At 42.0% G+C, this 25,970-nt stretch overlaps 1 protein-coding gene across 1 annotated transcript in view; it reads left to right on the top strand.

Moving 5' to 3' along the window:
• WRN (WRN RecQ like helicase) overlaps positions 1–25,970 on the top strand; it is a 79,830-nt gene that overhangs the window by 30,181 nt on the left and 23,679 nt on the right. Inside the window, exons 17-29 of the mRNA XM_063129037.1 lie at positions 804–910; positions 1,500–1,687; positions 3,296–3,470; positions 5,456–5,637; positions 7,043–7,144; positions 7,417–7,509; positions 9,519–9,660; positions 18,680–18,850; positions 18,935–19,029; positions 20,261–20,333; positions 21,734–21,810; positions 22,595–22,676; positions 24,569–24,681. Of these exons, the coding sequence (XP_062985107.1) occupies positions 804–910; positions 1,500–1,687; positions 3,296–3,470; positions 5,456–5,637; positions 7,043–7,144; positions 7,417–7,509; positions 9,519–9,660; positions 18,680–18,850; positions 18,935–19,029; positions 20,261–20,333; positions 21,734–21,810; positions 22,595–22,676; positions 24,569–24,681 (1,600 nt within the window). The remainder of the gene's footprint in view (positions 1–803; positions 911–1,499; positions 1,688–3,295; positions 3,471–5,455; positions 5,638–7,042; positions 7,145–7,416; positions 7,510–9,518; positions 9,661–18,679; positions 18,851–18,934; positions 19,030–20,260; positions 20,334–21,733; positions 21,811–22,594; positions 22,677–24,568; positions 24,682–25,970) is intronic.

Here is a 25,970-nt window from a genome sequence, read left to right as displayed (position 1 = left end):
CCCCCCTCCCCCCAGGTTTTACAATGTATATTTTAAACTTTGTAAGACTGCCTTGAGGCCCAGTATTGGGCAAAAGGCAGGATACAAATAAATATAATAATAATAAATAGAATAATAACTGCAAATGAGCGGAAATGCTAATTTCTGGAATGGAGCAGCTCAGCAGAATTCGTATAACTTCTCCCAATCTCAAAACAAGTGTTTCTGCTCATTTTGGGACTTCCTATAAGAAGCATTCAATCTCCTTTGCAGAAGTGGTGGGTCTCACTTATGTAATGGAATCAGTGGGAGGGGCTGCTTGCACAGTTGCCCCATTGGATACTCCCCTATAAGAGCTAGAAATGTGCTGTTAAAATAAAAATTAAAACGAAGATTTAAATTCTCAGGAATTTGCATTCTTTAACCTGGAAGGACCCATCGTTGTCTCTCTGCAGTCCTGCAAAGTCATGTATGGTTACTTGGGGGTTATTTAACCCTTGAACACCTCCTGCCACCGAGGTTTGGATGACACAGCAAACCATGGTGCTTGGTGGTGGTATTCAAAATGGCTGCTTGCCCTCATTGCAACCCACTGTGGCTTAAGTAAGCCACAGTGAACTGCGGTGATCGTGCAAATCAGCTGATTGAATGAGACCCACTTATGAAATTGTGTGCATGGCTTTCATTGAGTTTCACATCTGATGGCACACGGCCTATTCAGAGTAGACTATTTGCATATGCATAGACTATTTGCTAACAAATAGACTCTGAAATTTATATATAATGGCAGTGTAACCATGTGGGTCTGTTTTATTTTCTCTTAGGTATCACATTGATAGCCATTGATGAAGCTCACTGTATTTCTGAATGGGGACATGACTTCAGGAATTCTTTCAGGTCTTTGGGGTTATTAAAGAGAACTCTTCCTAAGGTAAATGTTGTCATTACAAATAAACAAAAATAGGGATTGGGTTGTTTTTTTTTTACCTGTAGCAGTGATAAATTTTAATGAAACAAAAGTCAAATTTTCTTATTTGTGTGCTGTTTGGGGGCTCTACCTCATGTCTTGGCCTTGGGCAACACTCTCCTTATCACAAACAGATGTGTTCATTCCTTGTTATTCAGTGTGGGATCTGCCTTCAGCCTCCCCCCTGCCGCAGTTTTCTTTCCAATGTGGCACCTGTGTGCCATTTTCATACAAATGGTCCCCACAAAAAAAATGGGTGTGGAGGGAATTTCTCAGAATTTTCAAGGGGCAGCATCGAATGCATTGTCCCATCCCTTATCTAAGAGGCCAGACAAGGACACACTTGATTCCTGCATACATGCATGTATTTAGATGTGTGCATATGCGCAACAGTTAGTGAAGTCATATCAAAGTAACTGATTATCCTTTATTGATTGATATTATGGTGGCTATGATGTCAAAAGAATTTATGTTTTGCAGTCTATGCTATCCATCCCCTTTGCTTTCCATTTTTCTTATTGCTTTCTTGTTGGTTGGTTGGTTTCCTTTTCAGGTTCCTCTTATTGCATTAACTGCAACAGCAAGCCCTTCCATCAGAAAGGACATAATAGACTGCCTAAACCTAAAAACTCCTGAGGTTACATGTACTAGTTTTGACCGACCTAACCTATACTTGGAAGTTGGACGGAAATCTGGAAATATCATCCGGGACTTACAGCAGTTCCTTATTAAAAAAGACAAGTGAGTGTGTTCTGGCTTAGTTGACCTACAAGCTCCTTGTTCCAAAGCTCCACCTTCAAAGGAATGTCTAGAATTTTTATGTACATTTAAATCTACTTTATCTTGAAAGCGAGAGGGAGAATAATCAGTAGCACCAACAGGGTCAGACTCAGGGGCCTAGCCCAGGGCCCCACAGCTTGACGGCCAGAGACAGGAGGATGTTTGGCAGCAGACAGGCCAGCATCAGCATCTGACAAAGAAATTCCTGGTCCGACAATTTTCCTTTTAAAATGTTTTACAGAGGTTGGGTTGCTAGTGCCCTCTGTAACTTCAGCAGCGTCCGCTATTTTCAGTTTTCAGTTCAATTCAATTGTTATTTCTTACGGTCACAGGCCGGCAAAATCAATATAAAACATGCAAAGGATAGATAAAAAGTGACATAAAAACAAAACACAGCTTGGTGAAGTTCCTTCTCTCAGGAGGATTGCAACGTTATTTTTCTAATTTGCGTTGAGGTCATAAGAAACTTAGAGACCCTTTCAGTAATATGGGAGGACACATCCCCTAAACAAATTAATACCAACGTTGTGGGGTTACATCCAGAAAAGGCTGTAAGATTAACTTCTTTCTGCATTCCTCATACATATTACAATGCAAAACGACATGTTCAAAAGATTCTATTGCTCCAGAACCACAGGGACATATCTGTTCATTAACTGAGATTTTACTAAATGGTCCTTCTAATAATGCTGATGGCAACATATTAAGGCAAGCAAGGGTAAATGCTCTCCTATATTTTGGAATGGTTAATGCATACAGATATGAAGCTGCAGCGAGTCCATAGTTAGTCTGCTATTTTCATTGGCTCTGGACCTGACAGTGGCAGTGGACTGGGGTGGATGACACTGGGGGCAAGGAAGCACACAGCAGCAGGCGGGAAGTGGTGGATCAGGGGGCAGGGGCCCACAAAAGTTTCCTGGTTCTGCTTGCCCTGGCCTTCAAACATAGGCCTTCAAACATTTTGGAAAGCTGCTTAGGTTTGGAGTTTGGTGAATCTTTAAGGGGAGGGGAATTCAGTCACCTGTTGGGATGCCTCTCGGTGTGCTTAACGATCGCACCACAAAGGTACATGTTAATAATCTGGGAGATCATAGCGGGACACCTGGGAGTCTCTTTTTAGGCCTGAGCTACTGAGAGGTCTATAGATGAAAACCGTTGCCTTGAACTGAGCGGATAATGGAGCGGTGGCGCGTCTTTGCTAATGGGGGTCAAGGCTCTTCACTCTGCACCAACACAGAGTGCATTGCTGTAGTTCAATATTGAGGTGTTGGTGGTCTTCAAATCCCCATTTGCTAGAAATGGTGCAGCCTTCAGTTTGAGGAAATGCGCTGTTGAAATAGAAGGGAGATTATATTAAAACCTATGCTTCTTAAATGCACTGGTGGTCCCTAACTGTAAATCAGTATTTTCCCAAATGTATTGAAATACATGTTTGGATAAATAAAGCCAGTTTAAAAGAAACAAATCTACAATAAAGATCTGTTACAGAACTATTATAATGTTAACTCTTCTTTGTCCGTCGGATATGCTAGTTAGACGCTGCTTTCTACTTGTTCTTTTAATTCTTAGAACTACCTACGAATTTGAAGGTCCCACTATTGTTTACTGCCCATCAAGGAAGACCACTGAACAAATAGCTGCTGAGCTGATAAAATTAAATGTCGTCTGTGCTACATACCACGCTGGCATGGGAATCAAGGCAAGGCGAGACGTTCACCATAGATTCATGAGAGATGAAATTCAGGTAAGAGGGAGATATAATTTGCTTGTCCTAGCATGGAATGCCCTCCACCCCCACCCCCACGCATCCCTGGCCTATGCAATGAAAATTATGGAGGAAGAGTTCATATTATCCACCCTTTGGAAGTAACTCCTGTTTTCTTTCCTGAACTCAGCTGCCACAATCCAGCAAAAATGGCTGGTCCCATTGAAATCAGTTGGATTTAAATTAGTTGGAACTAAGGCTGTGACATTCTGCACACTTATCTGGAAGCAAGTCCTATTAAGCTCAACAGTACTGACTATACATGCATAGGATCTGGCCACATGCCTCATTTTATTGATTCCAATGGGTTCTGCCTAACATAATTATGTTTCCTCCCTGTTTGTTGTATACAGATCTCTACATTCACCATATATCTATACTGTATAAATACTAAGATATATTTTTTGTTCAAAACCTGCTCTTTACTATTTTCAGTCTTCTAATACCTACTCGATTAAAATGAAATAGAAAGCATATAATATATACTCCTGCAAATTTTGTTTTGTATTTAAGAAAATAACTTCCCTGAGATGAACTGAATTGAATGGGGATTTTCCCTGCAAGGTTTGAGAGTAGAGGGACCATTCAGTTGTTTACTTGCCTCTGGAACAGGGGTGAGAACTTGTGACACTACAAATGATTTGGCCTACAATTCTCAGCAGCTCTCACTATTGACTATGCTGGGCTAGGCTTATGGGTGTTATAGGTAGCTGCCCAACCCTGTGTCGTGTTTCTCAGAAAGCTCCTGCTTTCAATGGGAGACAAATGACGAGACCTGCTAGGTAATCCACAAAGCTTTTATTAAGCAAGACAATTGTCCAACCAAGGAGAACAGGAAGCCCCTTCCCAAACGCCCGTAACTTCAGAGAGCCTGGTGTGGAGGCAGGTTCTGGCGTAATCCTAGTCGGACTGACTTTCTCACGCCTTCCTTCCACTCTGTACATTTTAGCTTCTTGCGGACCCTAGCATCAGCTACTTTGTCGGGACGCTCTCATCCAGAAGAAAGCTCACTTCCCACTGAACGTGTAGGATTTGGCCTTGAGGAGATAAGCTCTGGAGAGGGCTGACTCCCAGCTGGTGAATCGCCCATGCGAGCTTCCTCCCTCACTGGTACAGGCTGGCTGGTGTCTGGTGCTGCCTCCTCTAGGTCCGAATTGGATTCTGATTGATTACCTGAAACACCTTCTCCCAAAACAGGGGCAGTAGGGTTAGACATGACACCCTGCTCTAGGGATTCCATTCTCAGCCAGATCAGGATGCTGTAACTGCATCCTACATGGCAGATCCTGCATTGAAGATTGACCTTCAAGGTCCCTTTCAACTCTCTGATTTAATGAGGAGCATTATTTATGCTTCCAACATGACCACATATCACAAGTCGAATTGAACAAGGATATTCTGCATTTATTTGAATGTGGGATCTGTCTGACCCTGTGTGATTAAGCTGGTTCTATTTTGCAGGGTCAGAATGAGCCTGAGTTCAAATAAAGGATTTCCCTAGTTTAGACATTCATTTATCTTGGTGATGGGTAAGAAAGAGTATGTGAATCCAAGACCTGTTTGTGATCTCACTGTGGCTAAGAACTTAAGAAGAACCATGCTGGATCAGACCAAGGGTCCATTTAGTCCACCACTATGCTCACATTTATTTATTGCACTTATATACCGCTCCCATAGCCAGGGCTCTGGGCGGTTTACAGAAAATAGTGGCCAACCAGCTGTTGACCAGAGACCCACAAGCAGGATATGGGGAAAATCCCAGAGGCCAAGTAATGACTAGATAGGATCCAAATCAGTGATTATAATGAATGTTTTGTATTCAGTGGACAGTGTTAAAAGCTTGGAAATTCAAACAAAAGTTCTGAGTTGAGTTGGATGAACCTTTGACAACTCCATCCTATTGTACGCACCAGTATTAAAGTGGAGTTAAACATTGATAATGTACTGTTGTGGATATTTTCCAGTGTATAGTAGCCACTGTAGCCTTTGGAATGGGAATCAATAAAGCAGACATCCGGACAGTTATTCATTATGGAGCGCCGAAGGAAATGGAATCATACTATCAGGAAATTGGAAGGGCCGGCCGTGATGGGCTTCCTGCCTCTTGCTACGTGCTGTGGACTCCAGCTGACATGTGTTTGAACAGGTAGACCGGAGTACTAGGATGATCTTAGGGTCTGAAGAGGTGTATATGGAAGAAGATAGGTCTTCAGCTAACCTGGCCCCAAGCCATTTAGGGATTTGTTTAGGGCTAAAACCAGCACTTTGGATTGGGCCTGGAATTGGATGGCCGCCGGTGCAGACCATAAAGCACTTGTGTAATACGATCATATTGGCCAGTCTCTGTTAATAATCTTGCTGCCCTATTTTGTACCAGCTGAACTTTCCATACAGTTTTCAAAGGCAGCCCCACGTATAATGCATTGCAATAATTCAAATGACAGGTTACCAGAGTGTGGATAACTGTAGCTAGGTTATATAGAATCACTGTACATAGCTAGAGGAATTATCAAATAAAGATCAACCTATGGCAATATATAAAATGGGTGGGCAACTTGTGGCCCTCTGCATGTATTAGCTTACAAATAATAATAATAAATTATTTATTACGCACTTCTCCTCTGGATCGAGGAAGGGAACAACACTAAACACAATATAATACATAAAATTAGTTAAAAGAGCATATAAAACCAATACAATATTAAAATAACAATCACAGCATCTTAAAATTCTTAGGTTTAAAATTCATCTGGGTAGGCCTGCTGGAAGAGACTTGTCTTTACGGCTGTCTTAAACTCAGAGAGAGCATTAAGCTGAAGAATCTCCTCCGGCCGGCCATTCCACAGTCTGGGGGCAGCAGAAGAAAAGGTCCTCTGGGTAACAGTTGCCAGCCTAGTTGTGGCTGACTGAACCCCTCCCAGAGGACCTGAGTGTGTGGGGCAGATTGTATGGGAGAAAGCGATCCCGCAGGTAACCCGGACCCAAACCACGTAGGGCTTTAAAGGTAATAACCAACACTTCGTACTTCACCCAGAAACTAATTGGCAGCCAGTGAAGTGTTTAAGTTGGTGTAATAATATGGTCACCCCTAGGAGTACCAGTGACCAACCTGGTTGCCATATTTTGAACTAGTTGAAGTTTCTGGACTAGGCACAAAGGTAGCCCTATGTAGAGCGCATTGCAGAAGTCGAGCCTCGAAGTTATCAGCAAGTGCACTACCGTCTTTAGGTCTTCCAACTCTAGGAAGGAGTGCAGCTGGCATATCAGCCGAAGTTGTAGTCAGCTGTAGTCAGCATAGCCAATGGTCAAGGATGATGAGAGTTATGGCCCTATAAATGTATTGGCCCACATGTTGCCAACCCCTGAGATAGAAGGTAATAACCTGAGATTTCATGGTGCGTTTCCAAACATTTCTTTACATGCAACATTCATAGCTATGTGCGGAAAGTGTATACGCGTGTGGTGCATGAGTATAAAACAGGGGAACGATATTTTCTTGGAAAGGCGAAGCTAGTGAATGATCAACTTTTCTTCTGTTCTTCCTTTTTAAGAATCCTGCTCAATGGCATACGTGATGATAGGTTCCGCCTGTATAAAGTGAAGATGATGGCAAAGATTGAGAAATATCTCAACTTGAACAGCTGCAGACGAAAGTGAGTGATATACTTAGATGTGTCAGTTCAGTTGAATGAATACCTTTTAAAGTTTAGAAAAGTGCCACTTGCAATCTAGTACAATTTTGTATTTGCACCATGAATTTCATACCTAGAAAAAAAATATCCCTGTCTCAGGATGATTCGAGGCCAGATAATTAGCTCACAGGTGAATCAATTAATGATGATGATTTCAACTCATTGTTTTCTTCAATGAATTTAACATGTAAATTCTTGTTCTTTTATTTAATTCCCAATGTTCCCGTGGGTAGAATCATCTTGTCTCATTTTGAAGACAAACAACTCCGAAAGGCCTCGTCAGGCATCATGGGCACAGAAAAATGTTGCGATAATTGCAGATCCAGGTAAATGTTCCTCCCAAAAGATTAAGGGTTTGAAACCACTTTCCCATATGACAAGGGACAGTAAGTCTCTAATGGCTTTCTGCTAATGAAGTATTCTTGAAATGTTGTTGTTTCTTTTAAGATAGTTGTCTTGCCGTTGTGTGGAATGTCATTCAGTAATTTACTATCAAAAACTAACTCACAGAATGGAAGTTCAGTTGTTGTCATTATTATCCCTAACACTATCATCATGTATTTTACATTTGTATCGAAAGAGCTATACATGTAGGTACTCTATTTTATTCTCACAACAATTTTTGAGATGGTTTAGGCTGAGAGGTAGTGACCCGGTTCGCACAATCAGCGACACCCACCATGGCTTAAATAAATATTTAACCCATGGTGGGCCATTGCCATGGCTTATCGTGACATGTGAACATAGACAGGGCAGCTTGTCACTGAGGGCAACAAGCCATCCCAGAACCCATGGACTGTTGTAGGGTTCTGGGATAGCTTGTAGTTCATAGCAACAAGCCACCCTGCCCGGGTTCGCAGGTCACAGTAAGCCACAGTAACTGCCTGCTACAGCTTGAATATTCACATTGTATGGTGGGTGCTGGCCATGATGTGAACTAGACCAGTGGTTCACTCAGGTTTATCCAGGGAGCTTCATGACTAAACAGGAATTTGGACTCATGCCTCTACCACTTCTTAAGGCACCTTCCCTGTGAGGAAAGTATTTGGGATTTCTATTTTAGAAAAAAGGTGGTTAAGGAGTGGGGACATTCCAGAGCAACCTTCCCTAACCTGGCACCCTCCAGATGTGCTGAAATAGAATTCATAGAACCCCCAGCCAGCCCTGACTGGCCATCTTGGCTGGAGATTATGGGAGTTGTGGTCCAACACAGCTGGAGGGTGCTGGATTGGGAAACTGTAGAGATTCATAAAATCATGCATGGAGCAGTGAAAGTGCATATAGTTATGTTTTCCTTTCTCTCTCTCTTATAAGATCCATATATTAAACTAGCCATGTGCCTGTTTTCTACACCTGGATGTGCCAGTTCACCAAAAAGCAGGGTTGAGAGATGGTTTTGTTCTTATTTATTTATTTATTTATTTATTACATTTATATACTGCCCCATAGCTGAAGCTCTCTGGGCAGTTTACAAAAGTTAAAAACAGTGAACATTAAAAACAAATATACAGAAATTTAAAACCATCAAAATCATAAAAATACCAAGATCAATTTAAAACAACTATTCTGGGTTCAGTTAAAAAAATACACTCAGCGTATGTTGTTAACTGCCTGGGAAAAGAGAAAAGATAACAATGTTGGGGAGATCATTACATAATTGGGGGGCCACCCCTGAAAAGGCCTTCTCCCTTGTTGTCATCCTCTGAGCTTCCCTCGGAGGAGGACCTTAGATGTTGAGCGCAGTGTACAGGTAGGTTCATGTCGGGAGAGGCATTCCGTCAGGTATTGTGATCCCAAGCCATATAAGGCTTAATAGATTAAAACCAGCACCTTGAATTGGGCTTGGAAACATATAGGCAGCCAATGCAAGCGGGCCAGAATTGGTCTTATACGTTCGAACCTTCGGGTTCCGGTTATCAATCTGGCTACTGCATTTTGCACATATCCCTTCTACATCATATGGGGGTTGGCAGGAAAGGCCCACCTCCTCTCTCACCATACAGTACCTGTCTGTGCTCCGTTGTTTGAAACTGTTTCCCTTTAACCTAGTTTGCTTCTGTTATTAGAGCAGGGCTAGGATAAAACAGCGGAGCATGTGGAGGTAAGAAAGGAGGGAGTGGGTTTTGCTCCTCCTCATGTACTTTGTTTAATCTAGAAAGTAAAAAGTTGCACCACTGTTTTATTTATTTATTTAAAACATTTCTTGGCCGCCTTTCAGGGCAGAAGCCCTGATAAGGCAGTGTAGAACAACAAAACACACACACACAAATGCATTTTTCTCAAATGGTTGTAAATATCTTATGTGGTTTGTTTGTTTTTCTATTTTTCCTTTTAGGAATATTCTCTGTACTCCTGTGGTTGACACAGAAGACAGTTTTGAGGATTTTGGTCAGCAAGCGTACCAGCTGATGTCTGCAGTATCTGCCTTAAATGAGAGATTTGGCATGGCTGTTCCAGTGCTGTTTCTCAGAGGATCAGTAAGTGTTGCTATTATGGGGTAGATCAGTGGTTCCCAAATAGCTAAGTACTGCGGACCCCTTGTTTTTCAAATGCCAAGCCAGGGACCCCCTGCTTCTGAAAATTTTGTTATCTCTATGATAATTACCTGTGCGAAGCAGTTTTTTGGAGAAAACAAGGGGTAATTAGGGGTTATTAGGGGTTATTAAATAATAAGCAAAGGATATTAGGTATACTAAAAAACAGATATCACCACACAATAATGACAATGATTTAGTTAGGAATATAAAGACGAATTTAATTTTACTAACTTCTAGTTTACAATTGAACAAATTATGACATGTCTAGCAGCTACTAAACCTAAATGTGATGGGAGAAATCATGCCTCTTTTTGTCCTGAACAATCCCTTCCACATCCGGTTCAATATTTCCTACTTTTAATCTCAAATCTGAATCAACATCCAGCTGATTTCTATGCTTGTTCTTCATATAACAGATAATAATAATAATAATAATAATAATATATTTATTTCTTACCTGCCTCTCCCTTTGGATCGAGGCGGGGAACAACATTAGAACAGGAATCAATACATCTTAAAAATTCATGATTTCACATTGATCTGGATAGGCCTGCCGGAAAAGGCTAGTTTTTAAAGCTGCCTTAAAATCACACAGAGAGTTGAAAATGTTTGTTCACAAAGATATGTGGAACAAAAGAGAACTAGATGTTTCAAAGCTTTTTCACCTAACTTCTTATAATCAGGAAAAACCTTCACCCAGAATTGGTCCAGTCTATATTCTTTGAAAAATGATTTCAATGAGCCATCACAAGTCACGTCAACAAGTGCATCTTGCTCTTCCGCAGATAGAATCGTTAGTTGTACACCATATTCAAAAGGATTCCTTCTCCATGAGTTTTCAGGATTACGTGGAGGGAAGTAATCTCTGAAGCTAGTCACTAAATCACGCAGGAGCTCAGTGATGTTATATTTTACTTCTGGTAGGAATTCGTCGTCAGTGGACTCCAGAAATGAATGGTGAATGTGTGAATGGTGCCACGACCCCCTGGGTGGGGGGTCTGCGGACTCCCAATTGGGAACCACTGGGGTAGATTGATAGCAGCTAGGTATCTACCACAACTTAGCAATGGAGTTAGGGACTGGAGCTCCAGTTTCTTCTGGTTCTCATTGCTGTTCTCATCCCACACATGAGGAAAAGGAAGCACTGCACCACTTCCTATATACCTCAGAGGTTTCTTGATGGGCTGTGCGCTCAGTGTAATACACAGTGTATGACAGGGTGAATTGATTTTAATAAAATCAATTTAAATGCGCAATCCATCTATTTCCTGAACGAACATTCACACCAAATAGCTACTGTAATATATAAAAAATATATCTATTTGCAACTAAATATAGCCTTGATATGACCTACAAACTGAATACACAAATCTTTGCTTGTGCTGCCTACATGCATTTTGCAGTACGGAATCTACATTTGTTTAGGGGAGCGACTGCAAATTTAAGGATTTTTGTTTGGCTCTCTCTTTATGCGTATGGACAGTAAGCAAGATCTCTCACTTGGAAGCTAAGTTTCTAGAGCTTTTCTGAAACAAGGGCTAGTTGTTAACTAGACAATTAGTGGTTGTGCTCGTTTGGTTGACAATTTAAAATGCATAATTTGCACAATAATAGATGTGATTGCTTTTTTGCCTTATTCACCATGGTTAAAGCCATGGTTTAAGATGTCTTCTGAACGGGGACAGCCAGTCATTTAGTTGCAAACCAAAAGCCATTAATAAAACCAATGCAACATTACAAAACATATAACAAAATAAAATATAGATTAATTAAACAGTCAAAAAGAGCTTTATGAATCTGAATGAAAATAAACCTAGACCTTTACGCCAAAGAATCATATTCCCAGTTAACTGTGATGGCAGCTAGAGTGTTAGCATGATTTTTTGAAGCTGCGAAGGCAAAAGGCACAACCTTTTCGGTCACTTGATTTTCTTCATCAGACAGTAGGTTGCATGCATTTCTTAAGGCTCATTGAAATTGCAGCCAGCTATAATATTCCCTAGACAATTTGAGCGTGGTAATGCATACAAAGGGCAAACCTATAGATGGGGTATCAAATCTTCAATTTGTGAAGATCCACAAATATAAGCATTTGAAGGGATCTGCTGTTGAATACTTAAAGGCAGCAGAATCAAATGGAGAAGATACCTTGTATTGTACCACTTCAAGCGAGATGTTAAATATTTGAATTCCTTTCCACGGGGAAAAACACCTTGCAGATAAAAACTTATTGTGTCAGGACAGATTCAATCTATTTTTTTTTTCGTTTTAAAAAGACTTTATTATATACTAGCTGATATAATACTAGCTGATATATAGGAGGAGGGCCTTCTCCGCTGTGGCACCCCGGCTGTGGAATGAGCTCCCCAGAGAGGTCCGCCTGGCACCTACACTGTACTCCTTTCGTCGCCAGCTGAAGACCTTTTTATCCTCTCAGTAACACTTAATTTTAACTTAAATTTAAATTTTATTGTTCTAATTCTGTATTTTAATCTTATATCAATTTATGCTGCATGGTTTTATCCTGATTGCGCTTTTTATACTGTATTTTGTATTTGTGTTTTTAGACTGTTGGTTGTTTTTATTATGGTTTTAATTTTTGTGAACCGCCCAGAGAGTTGAAAGCAGGGTGGGCGAGCATCAGGCCTGTAACTATGTCCCTTAGCCTATTCATCTGCCCTAGCTTCAAACTGTATGGATTGCAAAACTATTGCAAAACATCCTGGCCGAGGCTACTCCACACGGGAAGTGCCCCTCAGATGACGTGGGGCGACGGCCAGTCATTACTAACACAATTTCCCTTCTATTCTCACATCATAGTTTACTAACTGGGTAAGGAAATCTGCCTCTATTGGCTGAAAATGTTATTGCAGGCTTCAACCACGTGGACACATTAAAATGCATTTTAAAAAACAAAATAACCCCAAGCTGTACACCCTCCTACGGTCCCTTACTATGTGCACCAAGTGTCTTATGTTTTCAAGTTTTGGTGCAATGGTGTTGGATGGATGGACCTTCTCTTCCGCCGCTCCCAGACGATGGAGTGGCCTGCCAGGAGAGATTCACCAACTTAACAGGCTTTCTGAATTTAAAAAAGCTATAAAGACTGATCTCTTCTGGCAGGTCTACCCAGTCAAATTTTAAAATGTCTGGCTGTTATTTTAATAATGTATTAGTTTTGTGTTTTAAATTAGTTTTATATATTTTATAGTATTTTTGTATTTGATGTTGTTCCCTGCCTCGATCCAGAGGGAGAGGCGGGTAAAAAATTTTTTAAAAATTATTATTATTAGTAGTAGTAGTATAGATAGATAGGCAGACATCCACTTTTATTTCTTTTATTTATTATTTGATTTGTATCCTGCCTTTGATATCAAAATTGTATGTTAATTTCTTTAAAAAATGGAAAAAAGACCAGCTTCTTACATTTTTCATTTTTTCCCCTTTGACAACACTCAGTCTTATAAACTCTTAGTTTCGTCAATTTTGCAATTAACCATTCTGTAAGTGAGGGGATGGACATACATCTCCACTTTTAATTATCAAAACTCTTGTAGCAATTAATAATGCTATAAATTAGGGGTGTGCACGGACCCCCCGCTCTGCCCTGCGGGCCGATCCGAAAATTTCCGCTCCTCTTCGCCGCGGAGCTCCGGCTCCGAATCGGAGCTCCGCAGTGGAGGGGAGTGGTGCCAGGTAAGGCCGGGAGAGGAGGGCTGGAGGTTTACCGGGCCCTGCCACCATCGCCGCCCGTGCGGCGACGGCGTCCGCGGTCCGTCGGCGTCTTCAATTGAGCCTGCGGTTCAACCAGGAAGTCTGGGCTGCACTTCCTGGTTGAACCGCAGGCTCAATTGAAGACGCCGACGGACCGCGGAAGGAGGCAGGTAAGGGAGAGGAGGGTGGGGGGGTTACTGGGCCCTGCCGCTGTCGCCGCATGGGCGACAGCGACAGCGGCAGGGCCCGGTAAACCCCACTTACCTTTCCGGCAGAGCTCCGGATCGAGGCGAAGGATCCGCCTTCACCTCGATCCTCTTCGCCACGCTCCGCCGGCCCCCCAATCCTCTTCGCCTCCGCCTTAAGGGCAGGCGAAGCCCCCCGCTCCGCTTCTAATTTGCTGGTCCGATTAGAAACGGAGCACGTCCCTACTATAAATTAGCTTTCTTTGATCTAAATAATCTAATGGGATTATCAATGAATCTAAGGGAATTCTCACATGTACCATCCGTGAAATTGAATTACATATTTCACTCCAAAATCTCTGGGCAGCTCCACCAAATATGCTCAAAGTCAATCCATTTTTTGTCATGACATGCTATTTTTCTGTATATAGGATGTTTTTTGTGTGAAAAAAACTTTTAAAACTGCAGATCCCATCGCTCCATTTGGAGCCCGAACTGATACTGTCTAGGTCTAGGTCGAGCATATAAAAAGGAGGACAGAGCGCCTGTATCTTTAACAGTTGGATAAGAAAAGAAACGGGAATGTCAGCAAGTGTCATTTGTATGCATGCAGCACCTGATGAAATTCCCTCTTCACAGCAGTTAAAGCTGCAAGACCTATACTAGAGTGAAGAGATCCAAAAGAGGGCAGGGCTCTTGCAGCTTTGACTGCTGTGATGAAGAGGGAATTTCACCAGGTGCTACATGCATACAAATGACACCTGCTGAAATTCCCTTTTCTATGGAACTGTTAAAGATACAAGAGCCCTGTCCTCCTTTTCATATGGTCACCCTTAGGAAAAAATATCACTAGACTTCTTATTGTAGCCCTTATACTGCCCTATAGTGTTGTAAGGATTTCTACGAAATGTATGGGAAATACTTTGACTGTTCAAAAAGTGCTATATAAATTCTAAGCCCTTTCCTCCTCCCCCACCCACCATCTAGCTAATCTGGAAGGTCAGTCTTTCAATACAGGGTTGTTATTTAGGGGTAATTCACATTCACAGACTGAAGAAAGTTCAACTCAAGGCAGAAAATGGCTTAAGAAAAGGTCCATAAAAAGATTTTCAACTAACTCACTTGTACGTTTCCTTGGAGGCCTTATTTTAAACCTTGTACATTAAATATAAAATGCAGCAGAACATTCTTCCTGGTACATGTGTTAAGAAATTTGTTTGAGCCATTTTAAAATTCTTCTGACTGTATTCTCTGCTCTCTCTTAATTCTTGGTAATTCATGGAGCTTAATGTGAAAACTATACCAATTCTATTGAGATATTGTTCCAGTTGTAAAGCTTAATTCAGCTGCTTTAAAGTTTTATTTTTGTGTTGAGTTTTTAAGGGTTTGGCTAGACAGGTGTAATACAGTGAGAAATATCTTCTGTTGATTTCTCACTGTATTACACCTATCTAGCCAAACTCTTAAAAACTCAACACAAAAATAAAACTTCCAAGCAGCTGAATTAAGCTTTACAACTGGAACAATATCTCAATAGAATTGGTATAGTTTTCTAACTGTACATTATTTACCTTACACAAAATACACCCGAAGTTTATGAAGAATTGTGTTGTCTTCACTTTTGTTCAACCTGCCAGACTCTTTTGGTAACAAATAAGCACAGGTGTGCTAGAGAAGGTTTCAGGTGGGCCGCCAGAGAGATCAGATTTCACCTGTTATTTGAAATTTGAGTCAGTGTTCAGTGGTGAGCAAGTTCTCCTGGGAACCTTCAAATTAAGAAGTTGCCTAGCTGAAATCCTATACTACCCCTGTTTAGACAAAGGAAGGTACAAACTTTACAATTGCCTTCTGAAATTGTAGAGAGTTACTTCTTTTACTTGAAACTTGCCAGATTTCAGCAGTATTTTTCTTACATTTTAATATCCATATTTATTTATTTATGTCTCCTTTTGACTTAAAACATCCTCAAACAAATTAATTTAAAGCGCAATAAAAAGAAAAGCATAAAATAATGTCACAGGGAACAGCTTAATTAAAACACGCAACAGGCTGCAGCTGCAAACGTGATAAAACGGACCTCTCGATAACATTGATTTGTGTACAATTCATGTCATCCACAGAATGATTGCTCCTTGATCCAGGGGAGGCTGCTGCCAGTGGAACAGGCAGAGAGACTGTCTTTGACAGTTACCCCTCCCCCCTGCAGCCCACCCAAGCCCCTCCAAATCTGCTACAAAGGGCTAAGAACATAAGAACAAGTGCCATGCTGGATCAGACCAAGGGTCCATCTAGTCCAGCACTCTATTCACACAGTGGCCAATCAGCCATCGGCCAGGAATGAACTCACTACCACAAGATGTAGTGATGGCCACCAATCTGGATGGCTTTAAAAGGGGGTTGGATAAATTCCTGGAGGCAAAGGCTATCCATGGCTACTAGCCCTGATGGTTGTGTGCCATCTCCTGTATTTGAGACAGTAAGCCTGTGTGCACCAGTTGCTGGGGAACATGGGTGGGAGGGTGCTGTTGCACCATGTCCTGCTTGTTCATCCCTGGCCGATGGCTGGTTGGCCACTGTGCAAACAGAGTGCTGGATTAGATGGACCCTTGGTCTGATCCAGCATGGCATTTCTCATGTTATTTATGGGGGGAGAGGGGGGAGAGCCAAAGCTTACGCACAAGTAGAACAACCAAATAGCTCTTATGTGCCTTGTTAATAAAATGGTTTCTCTCTGCACAATGCAATCACATTGGAAACAGCTGCCCTTACATAGAAAATACATGCATCTTCTGGTTGGTGTTATTATTATTATTATTATTATTTATTTATATAGCACCATCAATGTACATGGTGCTGTACAGAGTAAAACAGTAAATAGCAAGACTCTGCCGCATAGGCTTACAATCTAATAAAATCATAGTAAAACAATAAGGAGGGGAAGAGAATGCCAACAGGTACAGGGAAGGGTAAGCAGGCACAGGGTAGGGAAAAACTAACAGTAGAAAGTAACAGTAGAAGTCTGCACAACATCAAGTTTTAAAAGCTTTAGGAAAAAGAAAAGTTTTTAGTTGAGCTTTAAAAGCTGTGGTTGAACTTGTAGTTCTCAAATGTTCTGGAAGAGCGTTCCAGGCGTAAGGGGCAGCAGACGAAAATGGACGAAGCCGAGCAAGGGAAGTAGAGGCCCTTGGGCAGGCGAGAAACATGGCATCAGAGGAGCGAAGAGCACGAGCGGGGCAATAGTGTGAGATGAGAGAGGAGAGATAGGAAGGAGCTAGACCGTGAAAAGCTTTGAAGGTTAACAGGAGAAGTTTATATTGGATTCTGAAGTGAATTGGAAGCCAATGAAGAGATTTCAGAAGCGGAGTAACATGGTCGGAGCGGCGTGCTAAGAAGATGATCTTTGCGGCAGAGTGGTGAACAGAAACCAACGGGCTGAGGTGAGAAGAAGGAAGGCCAGAGAGAAGAAGGTTGCAGTAGTCCAACCGTGAAATAACCAGTGCATGAACAAGCGTCTTGGCAGAAGAGACAGACAAAAATGATCGAATCCTGGCAATATTATACAGGAAAAATCGACAAGATTTAGCTACTGCCTCAATATGAGGAATAAAGGAGAGCGAGGAGTCGAAGATAAAGCCAAGGCTACGAGCTTCCTTGACCGGAGTAAGCGTAACATCATTGACAGTAAGAGAGAATGAGAGATGAGGAGACGGTTTAGGAGGAAAAACAAGCAATTCAGTCTTTGCCATGTTAAGCTTCAAGCGACGATGAAGCAGCCAAGCTGAGATATCTGAAAGACATGCCGAGATACGATCGTGAACATCAGGAGAAAGTTCCGGAGATGACAGATATAGTTGTGTATCATCGGCGTACAGATGATATTGGAGACCATGAGATTGAATAAGCTTGCCCAAGGGCAACATGTATAAGGAAAACATAAACGGGCCAAGCACCGAGCCTTGCGGAACCCCTACTGAAAGGGGAAAGGAGGAAGACGAGCTGCCATTAGTCAACACGCTGAAAGAGCGACCCGCTAGATAGGAGGCAAACCAGTTATAGACAGAGCCACAAAATCCAAGGTCATGAAGGGAATCTAAGAGAAGATCATGATCAACCGTGTCAAAGGCTGCAGTTAGATCAAGGAGAATAAGAACGGAATAATGGCCTTTAGACTTGGCAGTAAGGAGATCATTGGTGATCTTAGTAAGGGCTGTTTCGGTGGAATGCAGAGGACGGAATCCAGATTGAAATGGATCCAAAGCAGAGTTACTAGAAAGAAAGTCAAGACAGCGAGAGTAGACCGCACGCTCCAGGATCTTTGAAACAAACGGCAACAAAGAGACAGGTCGGTAGTTAGACAGAGATAGCCTATCAAGAGTAGGTTTCTTGAGAATGGGAGAGACTGTAGCATGTTTAAAAGCAGAAGGAAATGAACCAGAGGACAGAGAAAGATTAATAATATGTAGCAAGGAAGGGAGGATAGCAGGAATAAGATTAATAAAGACGCGAGAAGGAATCGGATCACGAGAACAAGTGGAAGGCTTCGAAGAGCGCAGTATTGTAGACAGTTCATCCGCAGAGACCGAAGGAAACGCAGAGAAATTTGCAGGAGGAGCTGACAGATGAGGAACAGGAACTGGAAGAGGAGCAGAGCTGGCCAGATCAGAGCGGATAGTTTGGATTTTAGCATTGAAAAAAGAGGCAAAGTTGTTAGCAGACAGAGAGGCAGGGAGAGATGGCGGATTAGGCTTCAGAAGAGAATTGAAGGACGCAAAGAGCCGCTGAGGATGCCTAGCATTTGACTGGATCAGCGTTGAGTAGTACTGCTGTTTGGCCAGTGAGATGGCAGAAGAGAAAGAGGAAAGTACAAATTTGTAATGGACAAAGTCTGCCCTGTCCCTGGTCTTACGCCAAAGGTGTTGGGGCAGTGATGTGGAGACTGTATTTCCAAAGTGGTGGGGTTGAACAGGACATGCATCCAGTGTCTGAACCAGCTTTTCAGACTCCATTTTTGACTTTATTCTTGAGGTGTTATATTTCTGGAATTATTTTTTAAATTTCAGAATTCTCAGCGGCTGCCAGACAAATATCGTACTCACGCTCTCTTTGGCAGTGGGAAGGACTGGCCAGAGAACTCATGGAAGGCATTGGGCCGGCGTCTTATCTTAGACGGGTTCCTTAAAGAAGTTTCTGGTCAAAGCAAATTTTCAACGATATGCCTACTTGCTGAGAAGGTACGTTTGCCACCAAAGCAGGTGCTCTATAAGATGGTGATTTTTAGCCATGCTGTATTAAGTAATTTGTTTTCTAACTTTCAGGGTAAAAACTGGCTTTGTAAAGCTAGAAAGGAGTCAGGACGAAAGCTTTTGCTGCAATCCGATGAGGAACTGCATTTAAGGAAATCTACTGTAAGGTAATTATATTTTACAAGTTTCACTTACGCTTTGTGGTTTTATCTTGGTTGTGCTTTTTATACTGTATTTTGTAATTGTGCTTTTAACATGTTGGTTGTTTTATTATGGTTTTAATTTTTGTGAACCGCCCAGAGAGCTTCGGCTATTGGGCAGTATAGAAATGAAATAAATAAATAAATAAATAAATAAATAATAAAATAGGCTTACCGATCCAAACGGAATATGGTTGTTTCTACAGGTGTAGAAAAAGGAAGAATCATAGGGTTGGAAGGGGCCTACAAGGCCATCAAGTCCAACCCCCTGCTCATTGCAGGAATCAAATGTACTTGGGGGGGGGGGTGTTCCCAGGTAGTCACCCTTCCAGACAGTGACCAGGCCTAGACCCACTTAGCTTCATTAAGGTTGCAGCATCCCACATCTTCACACCATAGTATTTGAGACCAGCTTGAGATTCACCTTGGTGCCTGAGGCACAAAATCCAAATGTGACCACCACCTCCTACTTATTAGCATGAGGGTACAGTCCCCTGGAAAATTTTCCTGCACCCACTTCATTGAAAAGAATAGGAGTTGTGCAAGAACACTTCCAATCATTTAAATGAGGTGTGCACATTTGCGGCTGTTAGGGTGGTCTCTCTGTTTCTATAGCCTAGGCCAGTGTTTTAACCAAGGTTCCATTGAACTCTTGCAGTTCACTTCCCCCCTTTTCCACCAGCCTGTCCTCTATGCTCTGAAAATGGGAATGTCCACAAGACAGGCATGGCTTGGTCTAGTCACATGGTACATCTTATGACCTTTGGCCTTTCATAGCGGAATGTTCAAAATCTGCCTTTATTTGTGAATGGTGCAACAAGATAGGCTATTTCATTATTTTATGAATTTAGGTTTGCATGACAGGGCAATAGTATTGCAAAGTATTGCATTGATAAAGGCAGTAGTATTTTAAGTGGGCTCTGGAATGTAAGAGCTAATCTGAATATGAAAGCAAAGTGGTGAAGATGTTGTGGAGACAGGGAGAGAAGCTTAGGGTTGTTGAGTGAATAAAATGGGAAGAACCCTAAAGATAGTGGGTTCTTAGAGGAAAGGTAGAATACAAATAGGCATTCTTTGAAATCAGTAACATTTGAGGCCTTTTGGTCTTTCTCTTGCACTGTCTGTCTTGCAGTAGGAATAGTATTGTGGGGCTTTTTGCTTTCTGTAAGACTGAGCTCCTTTTTCTTCCTCTTTCCAGCAATAAGCAAACATCTTCAGACCCAAGACATTTCTCCAGTGCAACGAGAGCCCAGTTAACACCAGAAAAGCAGGTCTGTACTAAAAAAAAAACCCAGCACGTCTTCATTTCTGAAGTAGTTTTGTTTTCTGGCCAGTAGTCTGGTTTGGATGACTGGGCTGTTTCCCCCAACCTGATGCTCCCCCAGTGTTTTGGCCATGCTGGCTTGGGCATTTGGGATTTAAAAAAATCTGGAGAGCAACGGGTCGGGGAACATTGATTAGAAGCCAACCTTGGGCATCTTCCCATCCTTCCCAACATAACCTCGAGCAAAAATTCCAGTTTTAACCACAATTCAGCAGTTCGTTGCCCCTGATATTAAGGGCAGTTAAAAGTTAAAAAGGATTCCCACCTAAACAGAATTTGAAACCGTGGTTTGAAGTGGGGTTCATATCCTGCATAAATGGAAGCCGTGGTTAAGTTGAATTGCCAACGCCAATGAAAGCCTAAGGAAGGGGAGGGAGATTTGCTCCAGGCAGCCGTTGTGAGGAGGAGCTGGATATTCTTGATGCTGACTCCTGGTTTCTTAACTGGGTCAGCTTTCTTCTATTGCACCACCCGGACGCTTCGAAGAGGGAGAGGGATGGAGGCTGGGGACCGCTTGGGAGAGCTCAAACCCCCACCCCCAGTCTCCTCCCCTCCCTGCCCACTGATACGGCCCTATGCTTGCTGTTGTTCCTCGCCTTGATCCAATCGGAGAGGCGGGTAAGAAATAAATTATTATTATTATTGTAGAAACAGCTGGCACCATTCTCTCCACCCGGGCTGTGAGTGAGAAGGAGAGGGAGCGGGGAAGCTCAGTTTCCTAGCTCCGGGGTCTTCGGCCTCTGATCCAGGAATCCAAAATTTCCTGTGCCCCCCAAACGTTGTCTAGGGGCCATAGGGGTTGTTCTCTTAATTTTTTCTTTACCAAATTGATGATATAATTTTAAAGGTCCTTCTCCGAGTGCCTACTCCGAGGGAAGCCCAGAGGATGGCAACAAGGGAGAGGGCCTTTTCAGTGGTGCCCCCCCAATTATGGAATGATCTCCCCAACGAGACTTGCCTGGCGCCAATACTATTATCTTTCCGGCACCAGGTCAAAACTTTTCTCTTCATCCAGGCAGTTAACAACATATGCTGAGTTTTTTGTGAACCGCCCAGGGAGTTTTGGCTATTGGGCAGTATAAAAATGCAATAAATAAATAAATAACTGACCCCAGAATAGTTTGTTTCAAATGGATATTGTTGTTTTTATGTTTCTGACGTTTTTAAATTTTTATATTTGTTTTTAATGTTCACTGTTTTTAACTGTTGTAAATTTCCAGAGAGCTTCAGCTATGAGGCGGTATATAAATGTAATAAATAATAATAATTTTAATACAGCTATTTAGTGAAAGCAAATTTTTGGTATCCATATTAATTTTCTGTCTTTCCAATTTTGTATTTCTGAAGAAGACAGCTTTGCATGAAATGTTTGCCTATCAACAAGCAAGTAAAATCTCCAGAGGGATTATGCATCCAAATACAAGGTATTAAAAGTTATCTTAACTTTTTTCTGTATCTCTTAACTCTCTTTCTATTCCATCTTCATGTAATCTCTTAGAATGTTGGTTGGGTGTAGTGCATGTATTCTAAATGCAAGAACACTTTTAGTAGTTTATATTTGCTAGAATTAGTTGTGTCCACCAATTTAAGTGTTTTTAATTGTTTAATTGTCTGCCTTTTAATATATTTCCACATTACCAAAAGCACAGTATAGATGCATTGGTTAAAGACTAACAGTGCAGTCCTAAATATGGGTGTTCAGGAGTAAGTCCCCTTGAATTCCCTAGGATTTACTGCCAGGTAATATTTATAGCATTGCTGCCTTAAGGACGTGTAAGATAACTTACAATTGAATAAATGAAAACTACCACTCGGAAGGAAACGTTGTCATTTCTAGTCCCTAGCACAGCAGCCCTAAAAAGTAACAAAATACAGTTCTGGAGGTTAAAATTTAGTATAATTGATTAGGCATTGGGGGAGCTTTAGTTGATATTATCTACTGAGTGATGAAGTGGGCTGGCAGGACATTTTGCTCATGTCAAGGTATGACACAAACTCCTGTGCGCGTGTAGCAACTGGGCCTGCAGGTTTGCCTCCCATGGATTACACAATACAGTGAGGCTCCGTATTTTTACCTTCTTCGTTTATTGTCAGAACTTCCAAGGACATGCACGTTAACCATGATATTTGAGGGGAAAGTGTGTGTATTTTGTCAGTTGTTGGCTGAATAGGAGGAATTAGAACACTCATCGTTCTTTCTTTCAACAGTGCCGTGACGGAGTTGCCACTGATTCTTGTGCCCGTGACTCCTGCTCAATCTGTTATATCTCAAAGAGAGAAGGAATTGCAGGTTAGTATGTCAAGTGAAAAGTTTGTCACCTGATATTTAATTTTTTTTAGTTAATTAGTTATTTGAGTTTTAACCAATGACATCTGCATACGTTTTACATATGAGTAAAAATCAATAGTTCTGAAGAAAAATGCATAATGTTTTCATTTTTAGATGGTGCACCTCTAAGTGTCATAGTAGAAGAGACATTGACTGGGTTCACATAATCACAGGGATAAAAGAATCCATGTTGCTTCTTCTCTTGCCCCCGTGCATGCTGTTGTTTACGTAATTACATTGCAGTGTGGGTTGGGTTGTTGTCTGAACCCGGTGGGCAGTGGGGGTGGCTTTGTACCCGCACTACAACATGTGATGAAGTCACACCCGCCACGCTGCTGCATGCCTGGTTTAGGCAACACACAAACCTATGCTGCAGCATGGGCAATTATGTAAACAGTGGGTGAGCATGTGGCACGTGAGGGGCTGGGGGGAGAAGCCATGATGGGTTCTTTTACCCTCGTGATTATGTAAACCCAGTCATTCCTCCGATACTGAGAGAAAAGGTTCAATGCTGCTTCTAAGATACTCTTCTGCCAAGACGCTTGTTCATGCACTGGTTATTTCTCGGTTGGACTACTGCAACCTTCTTCTCTCTGGCCTTCCTTCTTCTCACATCAGTCCGTTGGTTTCTGTTCACCACTCTGCCACAAAGATCATCTTCTTGGCTCGCCGCTCCGACCATGTTACTCCGCTTCTGAAATCTCTTCATTGGCTTCCAATTCACTTCAGAATCCAATATAAACTTCTCCTGTTAACCTTCAAAGCTTTTCACGATCTAGCTCCTTCCTATCTCTCCTCTCTCATCTCACACTATTGCCCCCCTCGTGCTCTTCACTCCTCTGATGCCATGTTTCTTGCCTGCCCAAGGGCCTCTACTTCCCTTGCTCGGCTTCGTCCATTCTCTTCTGCTGCCCCTTACGCCTGGAACGCTCTTCCAGAACATTTGAGAACTACAAGTTCAATCGCAGCTTTTAAAACTCAACTAAAAACTTTTCTTTTTCCTAAAGCTTTTAAAACTTGATTTTGTTCTGACTTTATACTGTTAGTTTTACCCTACCCTGTGCCTGCTTACCCTACCCTGTGCCTGTTTGCATTCTCTTCCCCTCATTGTTTTACTATGATTTTATTAGATTGTAAGCCTATGCGGCAGGGTATTGCTATTTACTGTTTGTACAGCACCATGTACATTGATGGTGCTATATAAATAAATAAATAAATAATAATAATAATAATAATAATAATATTAATAATAATAATAATGATGTATTTATTACCCGCCTCTCTCTCTGGATCGAGGCAGGGAACAACACCAAACACAATATAATACATGAAATTAGTTAAAAGAGCATATAAAATCAATACAATATTTTTAAAAAATCACAGCACCTTAAAATTCTTAGGTTTAAAATTCACCTGGGTAGGCCTGCCGGAAGGGACTAGTCTTTACGGCTGTCTTAAGCTCAGAGAGAGCTTTAAGCTGATGAATCTCCTCCGGCAGGCCCTTCCACAGTCTGGGGGCGGCAGAAGGAAAGGTCCTTTGGGTAACCGTTGCCAGCCTAGTTGTGGCTGACTGGACTAAACCCTTCCCAGAGGACCTGAGTGTGCGGGGCGGATTGTATGGAATTGTACCTTCTTGTGGTGTCTTTAAATATTTGTGTTTTTAAAAAACACAATAAATTATAAGCCTCCTGGTATTTGAATTGAACCAAATGTTGTTAATCAACTAAACATTACAGCTTCAGTGTTTACCAATGCTATTTAAATGCACATCTGCTTCCATCTGAACATTTTTAACGTAATGTAAGGCACTCACATGAAAATAGTTTTCCAAAACTGTATTTTGTCTTGAACAGATGATCCTATATGGCAAATTGGTGGCAGCCAGGCAGAAACTAGCCAATGAGAAAGACATCCCGCCAGCTGTACTAGCAACAAATAAAGTGTTGGTTGATATGACCATGATAAGGTAAGTCTTTATTTCCATTTGAATAAGTAAATAAAATGGAATATGCTGACTGAAATTATGCCAGGAAGATGGGGACTGGGGAGTAAAAAAAAGGAACAGAGACAAATGAGCACCATATTCAGTGTTGGGCGACCTAATAAAAGTAATGCATGTTAAAAATTCAAGTCTTTTAAATTGTGAGCTTGGTCATGTACAAATGGTGGTTTGTGAGTTTACATGTGGATGTGCATTGCTTTGTTGTCTCTAGTAGCAGGCGGTTACTTGTCTGTGTGAATAAGCCATTATTATTCGCCACAGATCATGATGAAAATAATACAAGCATTTGCATTGTGCTTTAGTTGGAGGGGTGTCAAACCTTTTTGGGTTTGGGGGCCAGATTGCCCCACTCTGGATACCCCTATCAATTGGGTGACACCAGAGGGGAGGACCCTACCTCGTAACACCATTGTGTCCCTGGCTGAATCGTCAGCTGGAACCCCTCCTCCAGCCAGGGCCTTGGTCAGGAAGCCAGTTTTGCTCTACTTGGGCTTTCCCCAGCTAGGAAAAGCCCAGGCACAGTGAAGCCCATCGAGGTGCCTGCTGCGCTGTCCATCGCCTTTCCCACACGGAGAAGGGAACATGATGGAGGAGCAAACGCTCTCCCGCCTATTCTCCCTTCAGGGAGGGAGAGGGCTCTCACCTGGGGATCCATGGGCTAGATGGGCCAGCCTGGGGGATCAAATGTGGCCTGCAGGCTGCAGGTTCCCCATCCTCGCTTCAGAGTATTCAAAGGGCTTCACATACATTATGTTCACATACATTATCTTGTTATCCTTACAGCATTCCTGTAAGCTTGGTCAGTGTTGTTATCCTCAAATTGCTGATTGGGGGGGGGGGGGGCGCTCAGGGTGAGTGAGAGGTACTTGCCCAAAGCAAGTGACTTCATGGCAGAAGAGAAGTTCAAATTGGGAACTTCATGATTCACAATTCAGTCTTTTAGCCTCTATGGGCCCGTTCAGAAGACATCTTAAACCATGTATTTAACCATGGTGGTTAGCCAGAAAGCTGGGCTGTTTTCAGAAGACACCTTAAACCACAGCTTTAACCACGGTGAATAAAGCAAGAAACCTTATTCACCATGGTTAAAGCCGTGGTTTAAGGTGTCTTCTGAACACGGTCTGGCTTAACCACCATGGTTAAAGCCATAGTTTAAGGTGTCTTCTGAACGGGCCCTATACCATTCCAGTCACATGTACATCATCTGACCTGATATACAGTGGAGACTATTCATACATTCGGCTGATAGTTAT

Source organism: Elgaria multicarinata, chromosome 6 (genome assembly GCF_023053635.1).
Source record: "Elgaria multicarinata webbii isolate HBS135686 ecotype San Diego chromosome 6, rElgMul1.1.pri, whole genome shotgun sequence".
NCBI lineage: Eukaryota > Metazoa > Chordata > Lepidosauria > Squamata > Anguidae > Elgaria > Elgaria multicarinata.
This window is presented reverse-complemented; position numbering and strand designations above follow the sequence as displayed.